At 41.1% G+C, this 24,667-nt stretch overlaps 2 protein-coding genes and 1 long non-coding RNA gene across 4 annotated transcripts; 1 reads left to right on the forward strand and 2 right to left on the reverse strand.

Moving 5' to 3' along the window:
- Positions 1-658: 658 nt before the first annotated feature.
- Positions 659-1,795, reverse strand: LOC115740571 (pathogen-associated molecular patterns-induced protein A70-like). The gene has a single exon (XM_030674078.2). The coding sequence runs from the start codon at positions 1,793-1,795 to the stop codon at positions 659-661; it is 1,137 nt and encodes a 378-aa protein (XP_030529938.2).
- A 6,556-nt stretch (positions 1,796-8,351) lies between these two features.
- Positions 8,352-12,959, forward strand: LOC115740641 (zinc finger CCCH domain-containing protein 64). 2 transcript variants are annotated; one of them, XM_030674169.2, is made up of 10 exons: positions 8,352-8,489; positions 8,580-8,853; positions 9,664-9,793; positions 9,902-10,021; positions 10,121-10,238; positions 10,697-11,148; positions 11,271-11,556; positions 11,699-11,789; positions 12,207-12,343; positions 12,619-12,959. In XM_030674169.2, the coding sequence occupies exons 1-10, from the start codon at positions 8,415-8,417 to the stop codon at positions 12,745-12,747; spliced, it is 1,812 nt and encodes a 603-aa protein (XP_030530029.1). In that variant the 5' UTR covers positions 8,352-8,414; the 3' UTR covers positions 12,748-12,959. The 2 variants fall into 2 exon arrangements, with proteins under 2 accessions (XP_030530029.1, XP_030530031.1); XM_030674171.2 differs by lacking the exon at positions 8,352-8,489 and having other exon boundaries at positions 8,660-8,853; positions 9,692-9,793.
- On the reverse strand, positions 11,447-24,667 carry LOC125314788. The gene is made up of 3 exons (XR_007198217.1): positions 24,656-24,667; positions 20,287-20,289; positions 11,447-11,580 (listed from the first exon to the last, which is right to left on the reverse strand). It is a non-coding gene; the product is annotated as an uncharacterized LOC125314788 (long non-coding RNA).

Here is a 24,667-nt window from a genome sequence, read left to right on the forward strand (position 1 = left end):
GGTGGTCCAATTCCTAATTCTAGAAGAGGCGATCCGATTCCCGATTTAAGGATCTTAGGGCCGAATCATCCAGACCGGACTGATCGATTTTTTATTTATTTATTAAAAGTTACCCTCTCTTTTGTATTTGTCCGATCTAATGCACAGCTCGGAAATCGGACAGAACAGGTGGTCCGATTCCTAATTTCGAAAAATTGATAATTGAGACCACCGGTCAGATTCTTAATTCTTGAGGGGAATCGGATCGGATCGAGAACCGATCACTCCCGATGACAGAGAAAAGCCCGTTCGCTTTTATTGGTGACTTCCGACCCCAAAGTCAAACTTCTCATTATAATATAATTCACATTAATCTCCACGACTTAATAATTTACATGCACCCCTTACTGCCACTGCACGTTACTTAAAAAAAGGAAGAAAAAAAAACTCATTTTCTATTAATTGAAACTTAATTCCCCCACTCGAAATTACATAAATACCCCTGAACCCATCGCCTTCAAGCCCAAAAAGGAAAAAGAGAAGACCCGACCCGTTCGTACCAGACTGCATTTCTTTTGTGTGTGTTCGTGCTTAGACCATCGACAGCGAAATGACGGAAATGCCCATGCTCCAAATCGAGCGGAGACCCCACACGGGGGAGGGGGCAAAACCGGCATCTTCACGAAGCGCCTCTGTTCAGCATCTCCCTGTAATTCAGGAGCGAGTCGAGCCTCTGCAACTTCAGGTGCTGCTTGAACCGGTTGATGAAGGCGTCGGCTTTCGCGTCGATCTCGTGTCCTTCTTCCTCAAACGGCGCCGCCGCCGCAGCGCCGCTCTTTTTCTTGCCCTCTCTCGCCGTCTCGGTCCTCCGGCGCTCCACGAAGTCGTCCTCCTCGAAGTGCCCGAACGCCGACCTCTCGCTGGCCGACTTCTTCATCTTCGCGGGGAGCCTCGCCGTAGCCTCGCCAGGGGAGGCTATCTTCGAGTCTGACCTGATCCTCCTCACTAGATGGTCCTGAGGGGCCCGATCAGCGTCAGCGTAGGGAACTGAGTCGTCGTCGTCGTCTTCAGAATCAGAGTCAACTCCGAGGTGGTGAAGCGCATCTGCGTCCGGGTCGGGCTCGCTCGATCTGTTGAAGGAAGAGAAATTGATGGACTTGAGTCGCTCGAGGAGAGATGGGGTTCTGGCGAGCCGGGGCGGCTCGACTCGGTCCGCGTATTCCTGTTCCGATGAATGTTCGTCGTGATCAGCTTGCGGCTGGGCGTAGCTTGGCGCTTGGAACTTGTAGAAGGCGAAGTCGAAGTCGAAGGACTTGAGCCGGTCGACGAGGGAAGGCGCTCGGGCGAGAGGCGGCGATTCCACTGGGTGGGAGGACTGTGGCTCCGGGTACGAGCCTTGGACGGGGACGGGGTCCTGTTCGGGATAGCCAGCGGGATGGTCGAACTTGTAGAGAGAGAAGTCGATGGACTTGAGCCGGTCGAGGAGGGACGGGGCGCGGGCGAGCGGGGGCGACTCGGCCCGGCGGGCGAAATCGTGCTCCGGGTAAGAATGCTCGTAGTGGACGGCGTCCGGCTCCGGGTATCCGCCGGCGGGGTGGCCGAACTTGTATAGAGAGAAGTCGATGGACCTGACGCGGTCGAGGAGGGAAGGAGCGCGGGCGAGCGGGGGCGAGTCGGAGGAGGACCCGAGATGGTGATGGGGGGGCTGCTGCCTGGGGAAGCCGAGACGGGAGGTGAGGACGATGGTACCGATCACGAGGTTGAGGAAGATGAAGAGAGAACTGGGCGTGAACCAGCCCTCCATGAAAGCCCACATGGCCTCGAGAACGTCACCCGTTTCTGCACCTTTCTTCTTCGCTGGGTGATGGTCGCGGGAAAAGAGAGAGCGGGTTCTGCAAATCGGATCCCAGATGTAGAAAGGAGATGGCGAGGCCGAGACATATTTATGGGCGTGTGAAAGAAGAAAGGCCAAGGATGGGGGGGACCAGTGACGATGATATCTCGGTCTCGGTTTGGCTGTCCTTTTCTGGAAATTTCCTTCTTCCTTTTTTCTTTTTGTTTTTATTATAGGAGCAAAAGGACAAGTCGGTGGGACACACACGTGGGAAATTTCAGGGGGTGAAAAATCAAAGAGAAATGATTGCTCCCAAAACGACGACGACGACGGCGACGACTCAGACGACGGCCAAGCCCTTCGCAACAACCGCTGTCATTTGCACGGCAATCTGCCATGTTACTGTCTTAGTCGATTTTAAGATAAGCAATCGGCTTTGAATCATAAAAAAATAAATAATTAAAAATTATCATGAGATCTACTCTTTTAAAGGTTTGTGACTCATAATTTATTGTTATTTTTACTATCACTCAAAAATTATTATACGAGTAAAACTCAAAAAAAAAAAAAAATTAATATTTTCTGGAGCAAAAAAGCCCCAAAAGGAAATGACCGGGGAAAGAGATTGCGACGGCGCATCGAATTCTATCATCCCTTCCCCTTCTACTCGATCTCTCGCTTATTCTTCGGAGAGGTTAAAAAGGAAAAATGATACTTAATTAGCAATTTTAATAGACCAAGAAAATAGTCCCGTCGACTTTGTGGATAGGGGATTCACATTTAGTGTTGGCAGACACAGAGTGTGGACACAAGTTGCGAACGGTAGATGAAGATGGGGAGGAGTCAAGCCAATGCGTGGACTGGTCACCGTCCGTAACGAACGAGCCCTTGTCTTCGTGTGCGTCTCCCGAGAAATTCTCGTACTCCGGGCCCCGAATGCTAATTACTCCACATGGGCCTCCATTGCATCTCGGTCGGATTAGCCCGGCGACATCGTATTTGCTTTAGATTTAACGACCGCCCTCAGCTTTAACTTTAGGATAAATTCTTCATTTTCTTTTTCCAAGCCATTTACGGCACTAAAACAAGCCCAACTGCACGTCAAAACTCTTAAATATCCGCTTCTAAGGGGAAATATGGCGAAACTGGTCCCGAAATTTCAATTTATCCGATTTGATTCCTTGAACTATGGGTAAATATTCGTTGTAGTTCTTCATTTAGCTCTAATGATGACTCCGACGGTATTTGATGGGGGTAAATTATCCTATGCGAGTGGGATGTTAAACAACGATAAGTCCGCGTGTTCATCTTTTTATATCCGCCCTCTCTTAGAAGAGGAAAATAAAATTAGGGCGTTGACGTGCTTGTTAATGTGGATTATTGTATTCATTTTTTATATGATTATTTTACGTGGATAATCTATTTGTAAAAAAAAAAAAAATCGTGCGCTGTTCAAACTTGATGGATTCGAGGCCACATAAATAAGGGATGACATCTGTTGTACGTTTTCATTTAGTGAAGGGATCAGGTTGAATATTTACCAACGATTCAAGGAATGCGTCGGGCAATTTAATAGCTTGAGAACGACATTACATGTCGGGTCGAATCGGGTCGAAATTTAAGGATCATGCGTGCTGTGTCCCTCCGTCTTTATTGGGGATCTAAAACCATATCTCAAGTCCTTGTTTCACATTTCGACGATCGTACGAATGATTCCGAGAAATCGACTGGCACGGAAAAATTAAAAAAAAAACAAAAATCAAAGTCCCAATCCACTTATGCGTACAAAGACACGCGTCAACTGATCCGTGATAAGCCCTCGTCAATCAAACGGTTGTCCTTTAGGTGACGTGCACGATGACGCCAGGGACAAGGCGACTGGTGGTGACGAATGACGATAGCTCCAGCGACCTTTTTGTATAACGAAGGAGAGCTCCGGAAGACAGAGCAGCAGAAGCGACGCAAAGGAAAAAGACAACTCTTTTTTGTCAATAAAAATGATAAATTAGATGATTAAGAAAGTCAGAAATGGTTAACACATTTTATGGGAAATTTAATCCCTAAAAAAATACATTTTTTCAGTTCTATCCGTTTCGGTTTTCAGTTCGATTTCTGATTTTTGGGTTTTTTTTTTTGGCTCTTGTTCCATATATCATCCTTCACAGCCTATTTGTTATTAAAATCGAAGTGAATAATCCAAAGTTATTAATTGATTACTGAGTATTAACATGTTTTTTCATCTCATATGATTAGCCTTTCTGCAGAATCAGAGATGGTTGAAAATCAGATATAATGTTAGTTTCACAGTCACTCAAAAATTATTATACCAATAAAACTAAAAAAAAAAAAAAAAACTAACATTTTAGGTTTGGAGACTTTTTGCCTCGTGGTCTTGTATCTTGGAGCTCAATTTGCTGCACATCCCCCTACAAATTTTAAGATTCTGTCGGTGAGAATTGATCTGCGGATGTGCCGAGGACACGGGGCCGTCGGAATCCGACATGCGCCGTGGCGATCAAACTCTCGAACGCTCTCGAGTACGAAGAGCGCGAACGAGGAGGCTTTGACAGGGGCGCGGATCCTACGAATCGAACTTGTCGAGAAGTGAATTGCGAGAAAATTAAAATAGCATCGAGACGAGAAAAGCGTCGAAAGGAAATGAACACGAAAGAGACCGTGATGGTGCGTCGAATTCTATTACCCCTTTCCCTTTCGCTTGATCTCTCAAGCATTCATTGTAGAGATTAAAAAGAAAATCGATACTTAAAATAAATCAAGAAATTGTCCCATCAATTTTGTAGATAGGGATTGGCATTTTGTGTTGGTAGATAGATAATGTGTGGATGTGAATTGTCAAAGGTAAGAAAAATTTCAAATAAGAGCTCGGAGTGCTTTTATTTTCTCAAATAAGGGTCGAGGTGAACCTTATTTCAAATAATGACCTCAAGTGCTCTTATTTTCTCAAACAAGAGTCTGAAGTGAACCTTATTTCAAATAAGGGTATGAAGTGGTCATAAAATCTTAAAAAATGTCTTGATTCCAAGGGCATTGTCGTCATTTTCCTTTATTTGTCTTTTTTATTAGTCTTTTCCTTTTTTTTTTGTTTTCTTAAAAAAAAAAAAAAAAACAACAACAACAACACACAACAGAGATGAGAGCCCCTCCCGCCTATGGCCATCGCCCCACCGTGGGGGTTGGGGGGCACAAGGGAAGGCGGTGAAGGCCAGCAAGGTTGTTGGTGCCTTGATGAGAGAGCTAGCAGGCCCTTGCCAAAATAAGAAGAGAGTCGAGCCCTCTTCCAAATGCGGGCGGGGTCGCCAACCCTCCCTTAGCGCCCCCGCCTTGACCAAGGGAGGGCCAACGACCCCCGCTCGGACCTAGGCCGGGGTCACTAGTCCTCGCCTCTGGTTGAAGGGGTCACCGGCAATCTCTCTGGCCTTTGTTGATCCCCCACCGGCGATGTGCTGACGACCACAACCCTCTCACCCGTGTGTGGTTTGTTTTTTATTTTATTTTACTTTATTTTTAATTAAAAAATAGAAAAATCAAAATGAAAAAAATGACGAAAATGCCCTTTAGGCCATGCCCGTATTTGAAACTCTATGGCCATTTCAGACTCTTATTTAAAACATACTATGCTAATTCAGACTCTTATTTGAAATAAAATTTATTTTTGGCCTTTAATTAAGAAAATGAAAGTACTTCCGATTTTTATTTGAAATTTTTCATAAAAGCAGATGAAGATGGAAAAGGATGGGAGAGGAGTCACTGCAAGGAGTGGTCGCCGTCCATAACTAACGAGCCCTCGTCTTCATGGGCATCTTCCCGATAAATTCTCGTACTCCGAAGAACAATAACTCCACATGGGCCTCCATTGCGTCTCGGTCGGAGTGGCCCGCACCATCGTATTTGCTCTTAAATCCAACGACCATCCTCGCTTTAAATTTTATGAGAAATTTCATTTTTTTCCCAACCATATATTGCACTAAAACAATTATTTCTAAGGGGCAGACAGCAAAAATGGACCAAGACTTTCACCCGACGGGCAGTGTAATTTTTAAAATTTTAATTCGTGTGATGCGATCCATAAACTATCAATGATTGCTTGCCGCAATCATTCTATTTTGCTTGAATGTCAATTCATGAGGTTTTAACGGAGTGGATTATTTTATGCCAAGCAAGACGTTTGATAATGATGAGTCGACGTGTTCATCTTGATCTTTTTAAAGAAAAAATTTAAAATTAGGGCATTAGCGTGCCCATCATTACTCGATGATGTTGACTATGTTATCCTTATTTGAGATGGATGTACTACGTGGATAATTCATTTGTATTCTTTCCTTTTTCGTCCGCTGTTCGAACTTAACGGATCAAAAGCCACATCGTCCTATTTCGCCAACTTGAATTGATGGAAATACGACCATTGGACGCTTTCACATGACATAGGGGACTAGATTGAACACGTATTAATAATCTAGGGAGCGCACATCGGGCCCAAATTCACGGATCATACGTATTATATTTCGTCGTTTTTAACATGGGTTGCAACAAAATTAATCTCATACGGTGATCTCACCTCTCAAAGTTTGTTCCGCATTTCTTGGTTATAGCCACTTATTTCAGCTACTGAAATAAGTAAAAATTTCCCGAGTAATCGAAGAGCGAATACATATTATTTACAAATGTGACATCCAGGTTCGGGTGTCTAAAACAAGATTCTAAGTCCTAGTTTCACATTTCAATGTGGGGGGTCAAAAAGAAAATCCGAGTCGCAATCTACCAACGTGGACAAAGACACGCGTCACCTAATCCCTCATCAACCAATCAATCAATCAAACGGCTGTCGATTTGGTGACGTGCACGATGACGTCGGGGACTAGAATATTGGTGATGGTAGCTCCAGCGGACCCTTTTTGAATAAAGAAGGTTTTGGGCGCGGACCACAACTCGGCCTACTTGAGAAAATGCTTTTGGAGTAAAACTTCATCCAATAATATAATTTTTCGAATAGAAATTTATTTAATTATGTAATTTTATTTTTCTATTTTTGAGGTAATTTTTTACTTCAAAAATAGTTTTGAAGCCACTTAAAGAAATTAAAAAAAAAATATTTCTCTTAAAAAATAAAAAAAATTGACCTTTTGCCTAAAAATTAATTTTCAGAGTAGAAATATTGCTATTCGCGCCCTTAGAGAGCTCCGTGAGAAAGAGCAGCAGAAGCCACGGAAAACAACCCTTCATCTCGAACAGCAAGGATTTGTCAATAAAAACGGTAAACTAGATGATTAAGAAGTTCCTTTTGCTAGGGTCGGTGGCACGGTGGTACCTTCTTGCCTTTATCTCTGGAGTTATGTCATTAATTGTTTTTTTTGGTCCGAGAGTTATGTCATTAATTAAACAGTCCATTTCCCCATCCAAAATGGTTTCCTCGTAAAGTAGAGAAGGCGACAAGGCGACAACAATGTTTCTTAACTCTCGGGGATCATTATCAAGAAAGTTCTATTTCTATCATAATTTTTTTTTTAATTTTTATCAATTTAATTATAAATCTTTTGAACAATTTGCCAATAAGGTCATTTCGACCAATTTTGACCGGCACGGCTAGCATCCACGTCGGCAATTGCCAATAGAAATTGATTGAAATGACTAGATTGTCGTATTGTGTAAAGAGTAAAGACTATATTGATATAATTAAAAAAGTTTTAAACTAAATTAGCTATCGTGTAATAGATTTAGTATTTTTTGGTCAATTTTTTTCCAAGATAGTTCCTTTTCTTAGTGATTTGTGCTTGAGGAGCTTTTGTTGTCCGCCTATGCATTGCCATTCGGATCGAGATAAAAGGAGTTGGTAGAGCCATCGTTTATGGTAAATTTGAGCAGCTGTGGAAAGGGGGAGGAATGAAAGTGGTTATAAGAAAAATAAGGCTAAATCTCTAAAAAAAAAAACCTCCAATTTTAGGTGTAATTCTAATTCTGCCTTGATTGTTTTTTTTTGTCTTAAAAACAATTTAAATTTTTTTATTTAATCTTAAATCTGCTTATGAGTTCGAAAATTGCGACTCGTTTCATAATGAGACAATTACTGTTCCATATAAAGATGTGGGTGTTATGAAAACACATGTTCTGATAACGAACCTTCGACTAGTCCTCATATCGACAGTCTCGAAGAAACTAGTGGCAATTTTTGAAAGCGTGATTTTTTTATTCTCCTTCTTCCTTAGGAAATTTAAGGAAAGTACATTTCTAGGTAGTCATGGTTTTCTTCCTTTTTTGGGGGGGCATTAGCTATCTTGGTTTTCAATTTGCTTCAAAAATGATTTTGTTACATGCAAATAAAAACGTTGAGCTCGACAGCTCACCGTTCGATAGGCTTTATCGAAAACAAAGGAAAAAAAAAAGCACGAAAATTCACTTACAGGCCCATTCTGTTTAGGCCCAGAGGTCCATGGAAGGCCCATCACATGTAACTTGGCCCAAGGACATCCCATGAATGGGAGCCCAGAAAATCTCACTCGGCCCCTGCCATATCCCTCTCTTTCTCCCTCTGCGCTTCGCCATTTCTACTGCGCTTGCTGCTTCTCTGCCTTCCTCGCTAGTTTCAATGGCTCCTCCGAGAATTCTCCTCTGCGGAGACGTCCGCGGCCGACTCAACCAGCTCTTCAAGCGCGTCTCCTCGGTATCTCTCTCTGTCTTTCTCGCTCTTTCTCTCGAATAACGCTTCTCTAGGGTTTATGCCCCTCTCTTAGCTCGTTCCGTTGCGGTCCAGGTGAACAAATCTGCTGGCCCGTTCGACGCGCTGCTCTGCGTGGGCCAGTTCTTCCCCGACGCGTCGGAGTTACTCGAGGAGTTCGCGGACTACGTGGAAGGTCGGTCGCCGGTTCCTCTCCCGACTTTCTTCATCGGCGACTACGGCATTGGAGCTCCGAAGGTGCTGTCGGCCGCTTCGAGGAGTCACGCCAACTTAGGGTTTAAGATGGACGGTTTGAAGATATGCGAGAATTTGTATTGGTTGAAGGGGAGTGGCAAGTTCACGCTTCATGGTAATGTTCAGATTTTTTGCGATCAATGTTTGACCTCTTTTTACGGCTGTTAGATTAGCTTCATTTTTGAATTAAATTACGCTGCAGAATTGCCAATTTACTCATGTCTGTACACCAACTATAGCTATAATATGGAAAAAAACTTAATAAACCAGCTTACAGTTGAATACATTTTGCGTGTTTTTGCTAGAATTAATAAAGCCAACTTCTGTTGGTGGCAGCCCTTGGGGCCAATCATTTGTGGAGCTTAAGGGCGCGCGTGGCAACAATTCTGCTCTAGAAATCAACTTTCGGAGAAGTTCAAATAGCTCCAAAATTACTTTTAGAGAAAAAAAAAAGAAGCTTCAGAAATAGAAAAATGAAGTTGCATAATGAAACGGATTTCTGCCCCAAAAGCACTTCTGGATCAGAAATTCTACTTAAGAAGTGTTGTCATGCACGCCTAGCTTCCATTATAACCGGAAATTGGGAGTGTAGCATGTACCTTTTTAGGATATCCATGTTAGACATGAAAGATGGTGAATTTGTTATGTCCTAAGTAATAGCCCAATCACTGATATATGTTATGCTCGCCGAACTTCTTAATAGGTTCTGGACAATTTCTGCATTGTTTGATCGTCTTAGAGGAATCATTTTCACTCATTTGCGTATCGGCTTCAGATGTTTCATTAGCTAAAATTTTCCTGGTTGAATATGGAAAAGATTTTGTATATTTATCTCTGATTAGATGAACTTATGTTTAGGGTTATTTGTGGCTAATATGGAAAAGATTTTGTATATTTATCTCTGATTAGATGTACTTATGTTTAGGGTTATCTGTGGCTTACATATCTGGTAGGCACTCTTTGGATGGTCAACAATTGGGAACATACAGTCAAGATGATGTCGATGCCATGCGAGCGTTAGCTGAGGAGCCTGGAGTTATTGACATATTCTTAAGATATCCTTGCTGGTTTGTTTATTTATTTTTGAATTTATAATATTGTGAACATATCTTGATCTGTTTTTTGTCGTGTGACACTCTTTGCTCTCCTTAATTGGCTTTCACTAATGAGTGGCCAAGTGGCGTCACAAATAGAGCTGCACAGACAGATGTTCCTCCTGGAATATCCGAGGCTTTTGGCAGCGACTCTACAATTGCGGAGATAGTAGCAGAGATTAAACCACGGTAGGCAATGTTTTTTGCACTTCGTGAATGTCTTTGTTGAACATGAACTATTTGTGATTTTTGTAGTAAGACTGATGGTTTGATTGCTATCTGTGATAGTTACCATATTGCTGGCACTAAGGGTGTATTCTACGCGCGCGAACCTTACTCTAATACTGATGCTGTTCATTTCACCCGCTTTATCGGTCTTGCTCCTGTTGGAAACAAAGAAAAACAGGTCCACTTACCCTTCTCTACTTTGCGTTGTAGATCATTTGCTTCTGAAAACTTGTAATTGTAGAAAATGTTTTTGTGTTTCTCCTTGTTTCTTATGCTTTGTCAATTAAATCTTGTTTATTTGATATTTTAGATAGGTAGGATGTAGACTGACTTAGTAGTTATCATTTTATTTGATTATCATCAATGTTAATCATGCAGTTAGATACTTGTTCTCCAAGGCATGCTTTTATCAATAGTAATTAATGGAGCTGTGGCTCTTTTATCTTGCTGTATGTACTTCTTTTTGTAGATTAGATTTTTTCATGTGTTGTTAGTATGCTTCTCTATGACTTACTATACTTTTGGAGTCATCTGGCATTCAAACTGCTTTTAGTACATCTCTTTGTTTTTGTTTGTCTACTAGTGTTTCCGATTACCATTTTGCCCATGTGCATCATGATTTTGTTTTCTTCTCAGAAATTCATCCATGCACTTTCTCCTACTCCGGCAGCTACGATGTCCTCCTCTGAGATGAGCATGAAACCTCTAAACACAACCTTGTCTCCATTTACATCGGTAGAGCAAACTGCTGGTGCAAAGGAAGCAGGAAAGAGGACTGCAGACGATAATAAAGATGCTCAATATTGGAGATATGATGTCTCCCAAAAACGTCAAAAACATGCTGTTGGTGACGGTGATAGGCTATGTTTCAAGTATTTGTCGTCTGGGACTTGTCCACGAGGTGAAAAATGCAACTTCCGACATGATACAGATGCAAGGGAACAATGCCGAAGAGGGGTTTGTTTTGATTTTCTTAACAAAGGGAAATGTGAAAGGGGTCCCGACTGCACCTTTAAGCACAGTTTGCAGGAGGAAGATGAAAGCGGTTCTCAGAATGGAAATAGGTCTAGAGGTGCTAGTGTTAACAGGTCAGTTTGCTCCACGGGTGCCTTCTGTTTTTTGCTAATAAAACACATTGGTCCAGGGGGGATGAAATTGTCAACCATTGCTTATGAATCCATTTTAAGCACAGTTTGTGATTGAAATGCAGGTCAAAAGAATGCTGGTTTTGTTTATCGAGCCCGAATGTGGAGTCTCACCTGATCATCAGCGTGGGAGAAATATACTACTGTGCACTGCCCAAGGGACCATTAGTTGAAGATCACGTGCTGATAATACCTATTGAGCATTCCCCAAATACTCTTTCTTTGCCTTCAGAAAGTGAAACAGAGCTTAACAGATTTCAGAACTGCCTGAAGATTTATCACAAGAATCGACAGAAGGAAGTTGTATTCTTTGAGTGGGTCTCCAAACGCGGTACTCATGCTAATCTTCAGGTATTGTCTGGTGCAAAGAAAATTCTTAACGTTGGCCATGGTATTACATCATTTCATTCATCCATCTTGCTATTTTATCTCTCTATCTAAGTGCCAGTTAAGCACTCTCTCTCTCTCAATAGTTTGACTGGATTGCCTGCAGGCTATTCCTGTTCCATCATCTAGAGCAGCTGCTCTTCAGAGTATTTTTAGTTTGGCTGCTGAGAAGTTGGGATTTAAGTTTAATATCTCGAGTAAGTTAAATTTGTCATTTTTCTTGTTTTTCTAGAGTTTCATAATAGAAAAAGAAACTTTGGTGACTATCGTCCCTAATCCTTGGTATAATACAATCATGCACTTTTTGGGGCTTACAGACAACTTTATGTTTCCCTGGCTCTAGTGGTCATAATGTGGCTTCCCGACTTTTTGTCTGCATAGAGTCATTGGCTACGACGGACACTCGACAGTTTACAGTTGCTTATCAGTGTCTCAATGCCATATATCCCAAAGAGAAATGAGTGCTCTGGTATTGAACGGTTGATCTGCCTCGTGTGTGCGATTTTATACCCATGCTGAGTGGCCGAGGCATTGACAGTTCATGAGAATGTCCCTAGTTTTCTTGTTGATTCAACTGCATCTATCATATTCGTATTGCGCTTCACTTGATTTAGGTGCTGATGGTAGAAGAATGTTGAGAACAAAGTTTGACGGTAAATACAGTCTCTTTTACGTGGAGTTACCTGAAGGAACTGTACTATCACATATAGTGGAGGACAACGAGAATTTTCCTGCTCAATTTGGACGCGAGGTAATTTATCTGGCATTGTTAGTCTATTTGCTTTGATCGGTTGTCATCATGGCTTACAGTTGGATTGGCGGCTTCTTAGTTTAGTTTGGTTTGTCAGTTACGAAACGGTATTCATTCTGTCTTTATATATGGTGGGTGACGGAAGTCAATGATTTGGTTAAAGCGGTCTCTGACAATGTCTATTTTTAATTTCAAGGCTAACCGAACTGTCGAAAGTATACATCTAGCTAACTGTAGACTTAGCAATGTAACATGATGCCAGTTAAAATATGCAGGTGGTTGCAGGTTTGCTGAACGTGGCAGATAAGGCTGATTGGAGGAAATGTGCACTAAGCAAAGAAGAAGAAATCAAATTAGCCGAAGAATTCAAGCGACAATTCGCGGCATTCGACCCCAATACATGATTCTGGCACTGAGGGTCAACCGCAGCACATGTCTTCCATCGTTCATTTATGATAAAGACCTGGGAGTTCCGAGACAACCTCAGTGGGATGTTCTGCAAAGAGCTGACAAAAGATGAAAATTCTGGAGGTCGATTCTTGTTGGGCCACGACCTTCAGGTCTCGAGCATGCAGAGGGGAGTTCTTTATAATATTATTTGCAGATGAATGTGGCTGAGGATGATTCTTGATGGGGGAACCACTAAGAGACGGGCAGAATCTGCGGATCTCAAAAAGCTCCTCAGGAGCCAATTTTGCTGAAAGAAACTTGGAAGTGTGCTTTACCTAAAAAATGTGCGCGTTCTTCGAGCCCTTCGTGGAATCTGCTGTCTTTTTCTTGATCAAAATGAATCCGCAGTTGGATTTTCACATATTTTTTTACTTCGTTTCCTTTGATTATACTCAATGGCTTGGCTTAGTTGCTTGTCCTCTCTACACATGGAAGGTGCAAATATTGTTTAAGCTCGTGGTGGAGCATTAATGCGCGACAGGTAAGGCGATTGGGACGTTCCTAGGTGCTGTCCTTAAAGCTCATGCGACGTGGTTTTGCTTCGCAACGAAACGTGAAGCGTTTCCTAAATCGCACAATAAAATAAATAAGACGAGAAAATAAATTGAAAAATCTGAATCTATGCGGTTTGGTCGACGTGATTTGTTAGACAGGGAGAGAGCAGTACAAGATTTCATTATTTATGGATTAAACGTGCGATGGAGTTTACAATTACATTCGAGTCACTCAAATTCTCAATTTTTTTCGGCCTTACACTTGCATCAAGTAACTTCCGTGATGTTTATTCCTCACAATTCCTTGAACCCCCCATCTCTCTCTCTCTCTCTTTGTGAACTTGGAATACTCGTAAGATGAGATCCCCGGAGGGAGTGCTCTAATTGGATGTAGAACAAAACTGGCGAAGTGCGTCCGCCCACCAAGAAGAAGTGCACAATAGATTTTCCACGGTAAAAAAATCCAAAAGAATTCGGACCGGGGAAGACGTCGTTTCCAAAGTCTCCAATTTGTTCTTTCTTTATACGGCCAGACTTTCTCGCATTTCGGATGCACGCCTCCCTCCAAAAAGGGTGATGGTGCGGCGGCGGCGGCGGGGGTGAGAATATTCGTGTCCTAATGCACGTCGTCAATCTTCAGACAACCTTTTTGGTTATGATCGCGACATGGGACAAAGGGCGAATTCCTTTTGGAATGGTTGTTCAAGAATGACGACCCACTAAAGGGGGAGGAAGCTAATGGTTTCCATTTATTACTTGTCGATATCGATCTTCCTTACCACAAGCAAGTACGTGCTCGGCGACAAGTAACGCGAGACATATTTTGTGTTAAAAACCAACGTACCAAGCAGAAGCAACAACGCAGTCAGTAGCTTTTTTTTTTTTTTTTTTTTTGTTAGTTTGAGAGCTAATTTTCTTGTGGATGATTCGTTCGATCTAGCTCGAGAAAACCTAGAAAAGATGAAACCTGCGATTTTCGTAGGACCGACGTCAACGTTGGTCATGCATCCGGTGATCCGCAGCCGTGACAGATCCACCGATCGACCGACCTCAATAAGATTAACCTTGCCAGATTAAGTCTGATAATTATTCTTTCAGCCCAGATGCAGGCATAGTCCTTTTCTTCTTATTTTTGAAAATCTACGGGAACAATGGAAAGATCCGGCTAGAGCAATTTGCACTTTGCAAGCGGTTAATGGGACTTGGACACTTGACTACACCTAGTGGAACTGATCCCTTCTCATATGCGACGTGCCCGGGTGAATCAATCTTGTATTTCATCTCAGATTTAGCCTCTTAACTTAAATCTCTGGCCACAATTTTAGGACGAATCTCATATTCCGGTCCATATATCGATGGAAAATGTCGACAAAGTTGCGGAGATACACACACGGCGCTGGCACTCACGGATGGATCTGCTAATTCACGCAAATCCAAAGCAGTCATGGTGAACAAACCACATGCAAGGAAACTTGCATGCCCCGTCTTGGCCGGGCTTCCCTTAGGTATCTAACGATCTTGTATTTCTGCTCACTACTAGCGTATTACCATACCTACTGCCCATTTATTACGGAATAACCGTTTTAGGTGGGACAATTTAGATTCGCCGGTCCACATAGGCTGGACCCTTGCTCAGGTGGCGGCCATTTAGGAGAACCACTACTAGCTCATCAATTTTTTGCACGTACAATAACATGTAATCCTCATTCAATAATCTTTAGCACTTAATCAGCATTTTCTGCTTACCTTTGGATGGAAAGATACGAAATTTATCCGGACTGAAGATTGGTGTAGACTGTAGGGAACATATTTGTAACGAAAACAAAGTAGGAGGACCTAAATTGAGCAGGAGCATTATAGGGGCCATTTTCGTAATTTCAACTCGACACTCCATTTGATTATTTTGCGCTAGTGCCACAGTTTCCACCGCTGGTGCTTAGTCAGCATTCTTCGTCGAACTCGAGCAAGAGTTTGCAGATTCAGCACCCGACATGGAGAGATCCCTTTTGGTCTATATATACGGGCGGGCACCACTCGACAGCACTAGTCTCGCACATTACCTCGTATCTGAAAATCTCCGCTAAGGGAAGTTTTAAGCGATGGATGTGGAACTCAGCAGAGCCAACCCGGCCGTCGTCGTGGCCCACTCGAACCAAGAGTACCAAATCTCCGTCCCCGCCGCCGGCCATCACCCCCAGCTGCCACCCTCGCCGATATGCGAGAAGTACATATACCCGTGCTTCAAAATCTCGGCCATCGCCGTCTCGGTCTTCGTCTTCGCTCTCTTCGTGGTCGTACCCGGTCTCGTGATCCCTGACTTCCGGGTCGAACCAGCCTCCTCGTCCGGCTCGTTCAACGTGTCCGCCTCCGGGATCTTCCTGCACTGCGACGTTCGCATCAGGGTCAAGAACCCGAGCAGCTACTTCCGAGTGAACTACACGCGCACGAGGGCCACGCTCATGTACAGCGGCAAGCGCTTGTCGGTCGCTTCTTTGAACCCGTTCGTGCTGGGAGCAAAGAAGCAAGCCACAGTCGCCGCCGCGTTCGAGTCGAACGTGTTGAGTAGTAGGAACAGTTGGCAAGCCATCACTCTGGTCTCGAGTGTCTCAAGAGGCGAGGTGAGCGTCGACGTCAACCTGGCGCTCGGCAGGAGGATAGGGTTGGGGGAGTGGTGGATCGGCGCGTTCGATTTGACCATCTCATGCAAGGACATGATCTTCACGTCCCCGTCCTCGGAGGGCCAGGATTGGGCGTTGATCACTCCGTCCGAGCTCTGCGACATTGGCTTATTTGGTTATATTTAGCAGGAACGAACTCTGCGCATGGAAAAAAAAAAAGAACCAGAAGAAAAGAGAAAAGGAAAAAATAGAGCGTATACATACAGCGTAAATATAAAGAAAACTCTGCATAAGCGACCTTATCGTTCATTGGTTATTCTTGGGTGTATTCGACTTGGTTTAGGGCATTCGGATTGCGACCCGTCACCTCGAAAAAAGTTGATGAGCGGCCGAAAATGAAGTTGCAGGGTGGATACTTCCCAATCTCACGAGTCGAGTTATTTGTACATAGGACTCTGTACATAGAGGATGTCTAGATTTCCTTATTCGGGTACCGCAGCCGGATGTCCCATACATCTTTAGCGGTATCGGATTGATTTGATTTTGAAGTGCAATATTTAGATGTGTGTGATAGCTAGGAGTTGATTCCATGCATTGTAAATGATAAATGTAAATGGTTTGTATCCTAAGACGGTTTATTCTTGTAAATAATAATAGATTTTATGCATTCTTTTGCATGTTATATCGGTATGGTTGATTTCATCAGTTGCAACGTATTTGGCTTAAACTTTTGAACTAGGGTTTTTAATGCCATATGAAAGCTGGGTAATATATACTCTAACATTCCGATCAATTCGTCAATCGGCTATTGAATTCCTTCGTTCTGGTTTACATGTAAGAGATCACGCATCGTTTGCATGATGCGGTGGTTAAAGTATCGCCGTTTCTTGTTATTATGGAGGGAAATAACGAGACATTCGCATTCGAATTATGTCTCTGTGCAAAAGGTTATGTCCCTATAAGAATACACAAGAACGAAGCATGTTGTCCAAAGGGAAATGACCATACACATCGAGGAGACTGGCGTTAGTTTCTTCAGTAGCCTTTCTGTGTAAGCTTACTCCCTTGTTGATTGATCAAGAAAGAAGTCTGATATAGGAGGGATCAGAATCTGGAATTATATGGTTAAAAACAAGATCTGCAAAATGGCCCCACTTATTATTTTAAGTTACGAATTCATCCGAAGCGATTTGTACCACTGCACTCAAAATAGCATTGTTAATGATTCCCCTTTTCGGAGGATCTGTTTCGTGCTCCAGCGGCTGAGAAGCCTCAAGCTACGGCCCCCCCTTTACTCGACCTTTATAGAAGAAGCCAAGCCCTTTCCATTTTTCATGATAAGTTGGTAAGCTACGGAATAGCGGAAAACACACATCGTTTGTGTACAAGATTTACAACGTTGTTAGCTGGAGATTTGCGTTGAGATAGTATAAGAAAAGAAGGTAGCACTTGAGCTATCGCAAAGATTATAAGGGTGGATTACCTTTTCTTTTTCCTTCGTGCTTTTCTGGCTTACGACCACGGGATGACTTAACTGGGTTTTGGCGTAGCCGGATGCGTCACAAGGAAAATTACGTCATAAATGAATGTATGTGTACATGTATAAATAGGTTATTTCCCTAATATATGAATATACATGGGGCTAATCCTACCAAATCGGAAAATCATATAGGATCACTTGGAGGAAACACCCAAAAAACCGGGAGCTTCTGGTTAATTTATGAAGATCTACGAAACCAGCTTTGGGGGCACAAACTGGTCAATACATGAAGACCTACTAAACCAGCTTTGTGATTCAATAAAAGATAGAATCTCGCAGCACTTCATGGGAAGTGACTCACTGCCCCAATAGGAAATTACAAAAAGTTTGTCTTTTTGCCGTTTCTGTTAGGATGCAGTGTGAGTGAGTTGTGTTAGAGAAATCCTACATCGGAAAATTGAAGTGGTGTAGAGTAGTTAATATATCCATATTGACCCATAACTCATTAGCTTAATTTTTTGAGTAAAGATGGGTTTGACTGGATATATTAATGGGTTCGGACTTGATCTCCCCCAAATGAAGGTATCGGAGTCGGTTATGTGCTCTGCTTTCATGCACAATTGTGGAAATCTTAGGTCTAAAAAATAGGATACGAGCAAAACTTGAATGCGCCAGCACTTCTTAGCTCGATTTATATAATCAACAAGTGGCAAAATGAAGCAACTTCCACCTTGCCCAGCGCACCACGAATTAAAGTTTGATGTATGCTTCTTTGTTGCCTAGCAGAAAAGAAAATGGAGAGATGGTATGCTTTCTTCATTGGTCTTTTCAGGCTGCCAATTGCGCCTCTGTGTTGATTTCGGACAAGACAAACTTTGAACGTTTGACGTCGTTCGTTGATGTGATTCGGCTATGATTTTCTAGAAATATGCTGTTTGCATGGTTTAATTTTTAGATTGGATCCATCCATGGACCATTGCAGATTTCTGGATTTTCATGCGGATGAAACCAGTAAAAGTATTAAGCTTGGTTTGTTTCGCGAAAAATGGAGGATTTGAAAAATATTTTCTTAAAAAATGATGCGTTTGTCTTGCGGAAAATGCATGTGTTGTGCCTTGGCGGTTCACCTATGATGGGGTGTGTTTGAGAGGCGAAGTGGTGCATCCGTCGTCTTATAAATAGAGATAGCTATTGTTTCGTGAGACCTACCCATTCATGAAAACTGAAACATATAGAAAGAACGTACATTCTCCTCTTCATGAAACACACTAAAAGGTTTTCTATCGTTGCTTTGAGAAGACAACCTACATTTACGCTGTGAAACAAGAATACTTTCCTTGTGATTGTATTTGGACCATTGCGGAGTTGTAGATTCATTCATTACGCGCCAGTGATTCAACGGTCACTCTTTTGTTGTGCATCAATAAAGGTCAGTCGAATTTTCTCTATTGAATTCTTCCAACATTGGTATTAGAGCCTTGCTAAGATCTATGCCTTGTGTACGCATCAAAAGTTTTGGCTTCTTGTTTACGTGGGTTTTTGGTTAAATTGCAAATCGGGCAACATCTGGCCTGGGAGAATTTGCCGATTCCGGCCAAAATTCCGGCGACCCACCACCTGACCTCAGACCAGTATAGTCTCACAGCCATGGAAATCTTAGCCCTAAGTTAATTCAGCATTTGGGTAATCACTAGAGACTAATTGAGCGGCCGAAGTTTCAAGGGTTAGGGTTTGCGCTCGGGGGAGTTTTCCTTACTTCCAGCCAAATCCCTGATCATGTGCAGAAAGACACGATCAGCAGCGATTGCTGATCAAAAAAAGAAAAAGGCTTTATCTCTTAAAGGGTATGTTTTCTTGTGCGTGCAATGTGTGCGTGAGAGAGAGCATAAAACTGTTCTATTTATTCTTCCTCTTGTGATCAAAAGATTAAGAGCATGGAGAGTTATCTTCACAAGATTGCTAGCACAAGTAAATGTGGTGATTATCCGCGATGTCTTCCAATCGTTTGACGAATAATTGGCAATGTGTATGAACTAGAGGTTTGACGCTTGTGGGGCTCGAACCGATGAACATTTGAACTAACTTTTTTTAAGCATGCTACGAGAGGTAATTAGTTTAACCCTTTTAATTTAATTTTATTTTTGATGAAACACAAGAACAATGCCTTTGGAGACACATGTATGAGTTTTATTTTCGCTGCATTTATAATTATTATTTTATCTATGCATGTTACATGTATCCCAAAAAGGACCAACCGATGGTGGGAGGTGCGGCGTGATGAGAAAACATTTCTTCTGAATATTTTGATTATGACAAAACTATCCTATTTAAAAAGAATCTGTTTAATGCATATAAAATTTTATTATAGGAATGAACATGTGAATATTAGCTTATATTGTTCCAAACCTGGCGTTCGGACTCAAGATGTAGTCGTCGCGTATTTGCTTGAGAGATAGCTAAAGTATTTTATTCAGATGGAGGAAGATATTGCCTCTAAAGACTTAATCTTAAGAAGACTTATGTGACACGTCAGCAATGACTTTACTGGAGTTAAGAGTCACTGTTCTAATCTATTCAGATTCAAAGAGTTTATTCTTCTGAAGACTTCTTCTGAGTTATGTTTAAATTCTGCAATATCTTTTGGATAGATTCCGAATACCCACGTTTGGCGGGTTTTCGATTTGGCTAAGTTATTTATGAAAGTTTGTAATCTTTGATTGACAAGATTAGTTTCCAATCGGACCAGGAGAATATCTTCAATTGGATATTACCTTATAGGAATAAGTTTTGTTGAAGATTTGAACTAACTCTACTTATGGAAACTAAAGATTTAGTTGTATGGGCAAATGAATATGAAGAGTTCGGACTCAACTCTAATAACTATTATATCTTTCCAGATACGGTCTCGTTCAATCATGATTGATGGTGTCCAATCAACGATTGAATATCGATCCTTTGAAGACCTGTTCAACGGCTTGTTTCGGGGTAAAGGAGTATAAAAAGAGGATCTTTGGTGACCGGTCGAGCAACATCGGAACTTACAATTTCAAAGTGCTTGAGTTGTTAGATTCACATTCTTGTTCTCAAGAGTTATACGTCTTATCTTTGATAGGTTCCGTAAGAGTGATTGAGCGTAATATCTTTTGTAACTTTTCAACGATTTATATAGTGGAATCCAGCCAATCGGCTGTCAACGCGAAAGAATGGACGTAGGCTTGTTAAAGCGGAACCACTATAAACATTGCGTGCGATTCTCTCTTACTCTAAATTCTCTTTACTGTGTTTAGATCTTTGCACGTCATATTTCGAATCTATATCTAAACTGTTTCAGTTTTGAGTTTTGAATCTGTTTAAATTCCGCATTAAGTTTCAAAACTGTCTAGAATCACATATTCACCCCCCTCTAGGTGATATTGCTAGATACAACACAGCGCGAGTTCGGTGGTGCCTTAGGCACTGGGGATGCAAACATTAATATCATGTCCGGGTTTCTAAAGGTGAATTACTTGAGAGGAAAATTACTAAAAAAGTCCTAAACATATTTTAATTATTTCAATTTAGTCATAATCTTTTTTTTTTTTACAAATCAAGTCATAAACCTTTTGAATTTTTGTATATTAGAATGCAAATATTATGTTAATGCTTTTAATATAAGAAGTTAGTTATTCGAGAAAAATAGGTTTTGTACCATAGATATAAGAAATCACATCCAGTTTTATCCTACCTCCCGCATTGGATATTTTTATTTAGGCTATATCCCCTTATATCCGACTTTATCTTATCCCGGACGGTAACCAAGCATGGGATGGGGTTAAATTTTATTCCATACACACTTTTATCCTAACTGCCAAGCAACACTTAAGGTGACATTACAATGATATAACATTAATAGAGGGACAAAATCGTAATTCAAATGTAAATGCAATCTCTAAATTTCATAATTCCTTAAAATTTTCGCACTTTCCAAACTTACTCGGACTATTTATCCTTGCAATTTAGATAACTTTTTATTTCACAAGAGTTACTATTCACTTTTTCAAATAGATCAAATCTCTACAAAAAATTTCTCTAAATGCGTGGAATTTATAATCATTTGGATTAAAGATAGTCTTTTCGTTATATATTGTCCCCCAACCCAGCCGCCCCAAGAAATTTCTTTTGGATCCATCCCTACTTGGAAGTGCCTTGTGTCATATATGACACTTCTCTACTTTCTTCCTTCAATTTCGGGTTCTCTTTTTTTTTTTTTTTTTGCTTTTTATTTTGATGTGCACTTTGAATTTTTGCCATTAATTACATAATATTTTAGTCTTGGACGACAGATTAGCTTCACAACTAGTTATGCATGTGGTGAACGTGGAAGGATTTTGCAAACAAATGGCTACCATGTACTCTTTTTAAAATGGCAACCATTCATTGTATTGTGGAAAAGCTTTAGCATCTCGATGCTCTAATTTTGAGTAATACCCGAACTGCTTTTCTTTCTAATGAATAAAGTTGTCGGTTTGAATTTTTTTTTGTATAGTTGGTCGTCAACAAAAACGTTGGCTATGGCAATAATTATGCAAGATATGACCATGAAAGAATGAGACAAGTGGCGAACATGCATTTTTTAGGATAGTGGCAAGCATGCATCATTTAAAGATAAATTTTTCAGACTCTCACATCTGTTTCCATGTTTGGAGCGAAAACATTTACTTTTTTGTTATGTTTCAAATGTTAGTTTGTTGAACACATGTAACGTGTGTGCCCATTTGCTAGTACGTAATAAAACAAAATCAAATAACTTTCCTTAATAAGTTCCATCAAAAGCCTTTGGTGACATGACAATGGCATAACATTAATAGATGGGCAAAATCGTAATTCACACGAAAACTGAATCTCTAACATGATTCCTTAAATTTTCAGCCCTTTCCAAACTAAATTGGCAATTTTGGCCGGAGTATTTGGTCGGAGGTACCAAAGTGATCATTTTGTCTCCGATTTGGCACTGAAGTGATCTGGCTAAAACTTTTGGCACCAAAGTGATTTCCGTACATAATTTTTGACACTAAAAATGTTCTTTTTCGGGAATCCCAGATCTGGGAATTTCAGAAATGTCATTGATTACCAGAGGAATGCTCGAACAAAACTCTGTTCGGCGTGCTTGAACGATGCTTTGCTCTGGCCGTCCAACGGTTCAAGACTCTTCACGCTATATCGAACCGCTGCGATGGACGGTGATTGGAAAGGAGAATTAGCAGCATAACCCGGAAGGTGCTTCTTGACTTAGACTTGACTGGCTATTTCTGTTAACAAAGACAGATAGAGAAGAAAAAGTACGCAAAACGCACATGAGCCAACGACAAAAACTTATCAATCGGCGAATTATATGATTTTTATTTTCCTTTTTTTCTGCACATCAACATGGCTTTTTAAATTATTTTTGAATACTGACAAAAAAAAAAAAAAAACTTTTTTTGAATCCCGAACTACATCCGTAGTTGGTCGAGCAACTTCTGTTGAGCAGACTCGGTCAACGTGGTCCCCGACCCACCAGAGGCAAGTGGAGTTCTTGACTAAGATCAACCAAGGATGTACCAATACAACGACGTAGATTGCTTTGAAAAACCACCTAAACAAGAAGAGTCGACCACGGTGGAGATGTTAGCTGAAATTCTCGTGGTGGGCTGGCAAGCAACTTCTCAAGTTAAACAGTTTGTTATTTCAAAGGAGTTACAATTCACTTTTTGAAATAGATCAATTGTTTAAAAATATTTTCTCTAAATACTTGAAATTTGTAGTCATAACATGTCGGTATCTTTATGTTTCTTCTTAAGTTAAACAGTTTGTTATTTCAAAGGAGTTAAAATTCACTTTTTGAAATAGATCAAATGTTCGAAAATCTTTGCTCTAAATACTTGAAATTTGTAGTCATCTAGAATAAGGAAAAGTATTTCATTATTTACTATCGGCCAACCTTGCCGCCCCAAGAAGTTTCTTCGGGATCCATCCCGACCTAAAAACGCCTTGTGTCATATGTAACTTTTCTGTACTTTCTTCTTTCAATTTTAGTTTCTTTATTTTTTTTCCTTTTAGTTTCATATGCATTTTGAATTTGAACTATTTATTACACAACACTTGGTCTTGGACAATAGATTGGCCTAAAAAACTAGTTATGCATGTGGTGAACGTGGAAGGAATTTGCAAACACATGGCTAACATGTGCTCTTTTTAAAAATGGCAACCATGCATTAATTTACGGAAGAGCTTTAGCATCTCGATGCTCTAATTTCCAGTCATATCTAAATTGTCTTTCTCGAAAGGATGAGACAAGTGGCAAACATGCATTTTTTTAGGATAGTGGCAGGCATACATTATTCAAAGACAATTTTCAGTCTCTCCTACATTTAATTATCTTTTTCGATGTTTGGAATCGAAATCAATTATCTTTCACCATCTTTCCAATCTGATTGCATTGCTCAAACTGACGATCTGGTAGCAAAATGTACGACCTCCTTACCATTGTGCTAACACGTTTGGTGGTGTATTATCAACAAAAAGGGTGAATTTTTCGCAAGATATAAACAAGCGTAGCTATCTGGTAGAGGGCCTCACTTTACGCTTTTTTTTTGTCACCATGAAACCGAATGTGGAACTTGTGCCGTTGCTGCGCCCATTCTTCAGTCTTTCTCTGTGTGAGATGGCATATATTTCCGAAGAGGATGATCTAGACTTGGAAACACAGGTCAGAACTATGAACAAGCCATCCGTCAAGACCTTTTTAGTAATTTTCCTTCAAACCCTTTTTCGCAGTAGTCCGATTTAAATTTCATGGAGATATTGCAATTTATCCGGTTAATCTTTGAAACATGATTGCTGCTCGGACTAACAATGTTTGATTTTGTCAAGACTAAAGGAGGAGACACAATTGACTGTATTGATATAAACGGACAACCGGCACTCGATCATCCCCTCTTGAAGAATCATAAGGTTCGGGTAAGAATTTATCATTTTCTCCTAAATCAATTGATAAATATGACGAACAATATCGGAGAATTTAGGTGAAATAGTCGACTCGATTCTTCTATAATCAATTTTTTCTTCTTGTCGACAAAGCCAAGTCTAACTGTCACTAGCTTGCCCAGAACTTCTCCAAATGCAAAATCGGTAAGATTTGGGTTGAGAGAAGCTTGCCCCGTTGGAACAGTACCCATTCGTCGAGTGAGAAAAGAAGATTTGATGAGGGCAAGGTCCTTGCCCAAGATGCCGTCCGCCACGTCTATGAGACAAAATGTTGGTT

This window comes from Rhodamnia argentea, chromosome 4, assembly GCF_020921035.1.
Source record: "Rhodamnia argentea isolate NSW1041297 chromosome 4, ASM2092103v1, whole genome shotgun sequence".
Lineage (NCBI taxonomy): Eukaryota > Viridiplantae > Streptophyta > Magnoliopsida > Myrtales > Myrtaceae > Rhodamnia > Rhodamnia argentea.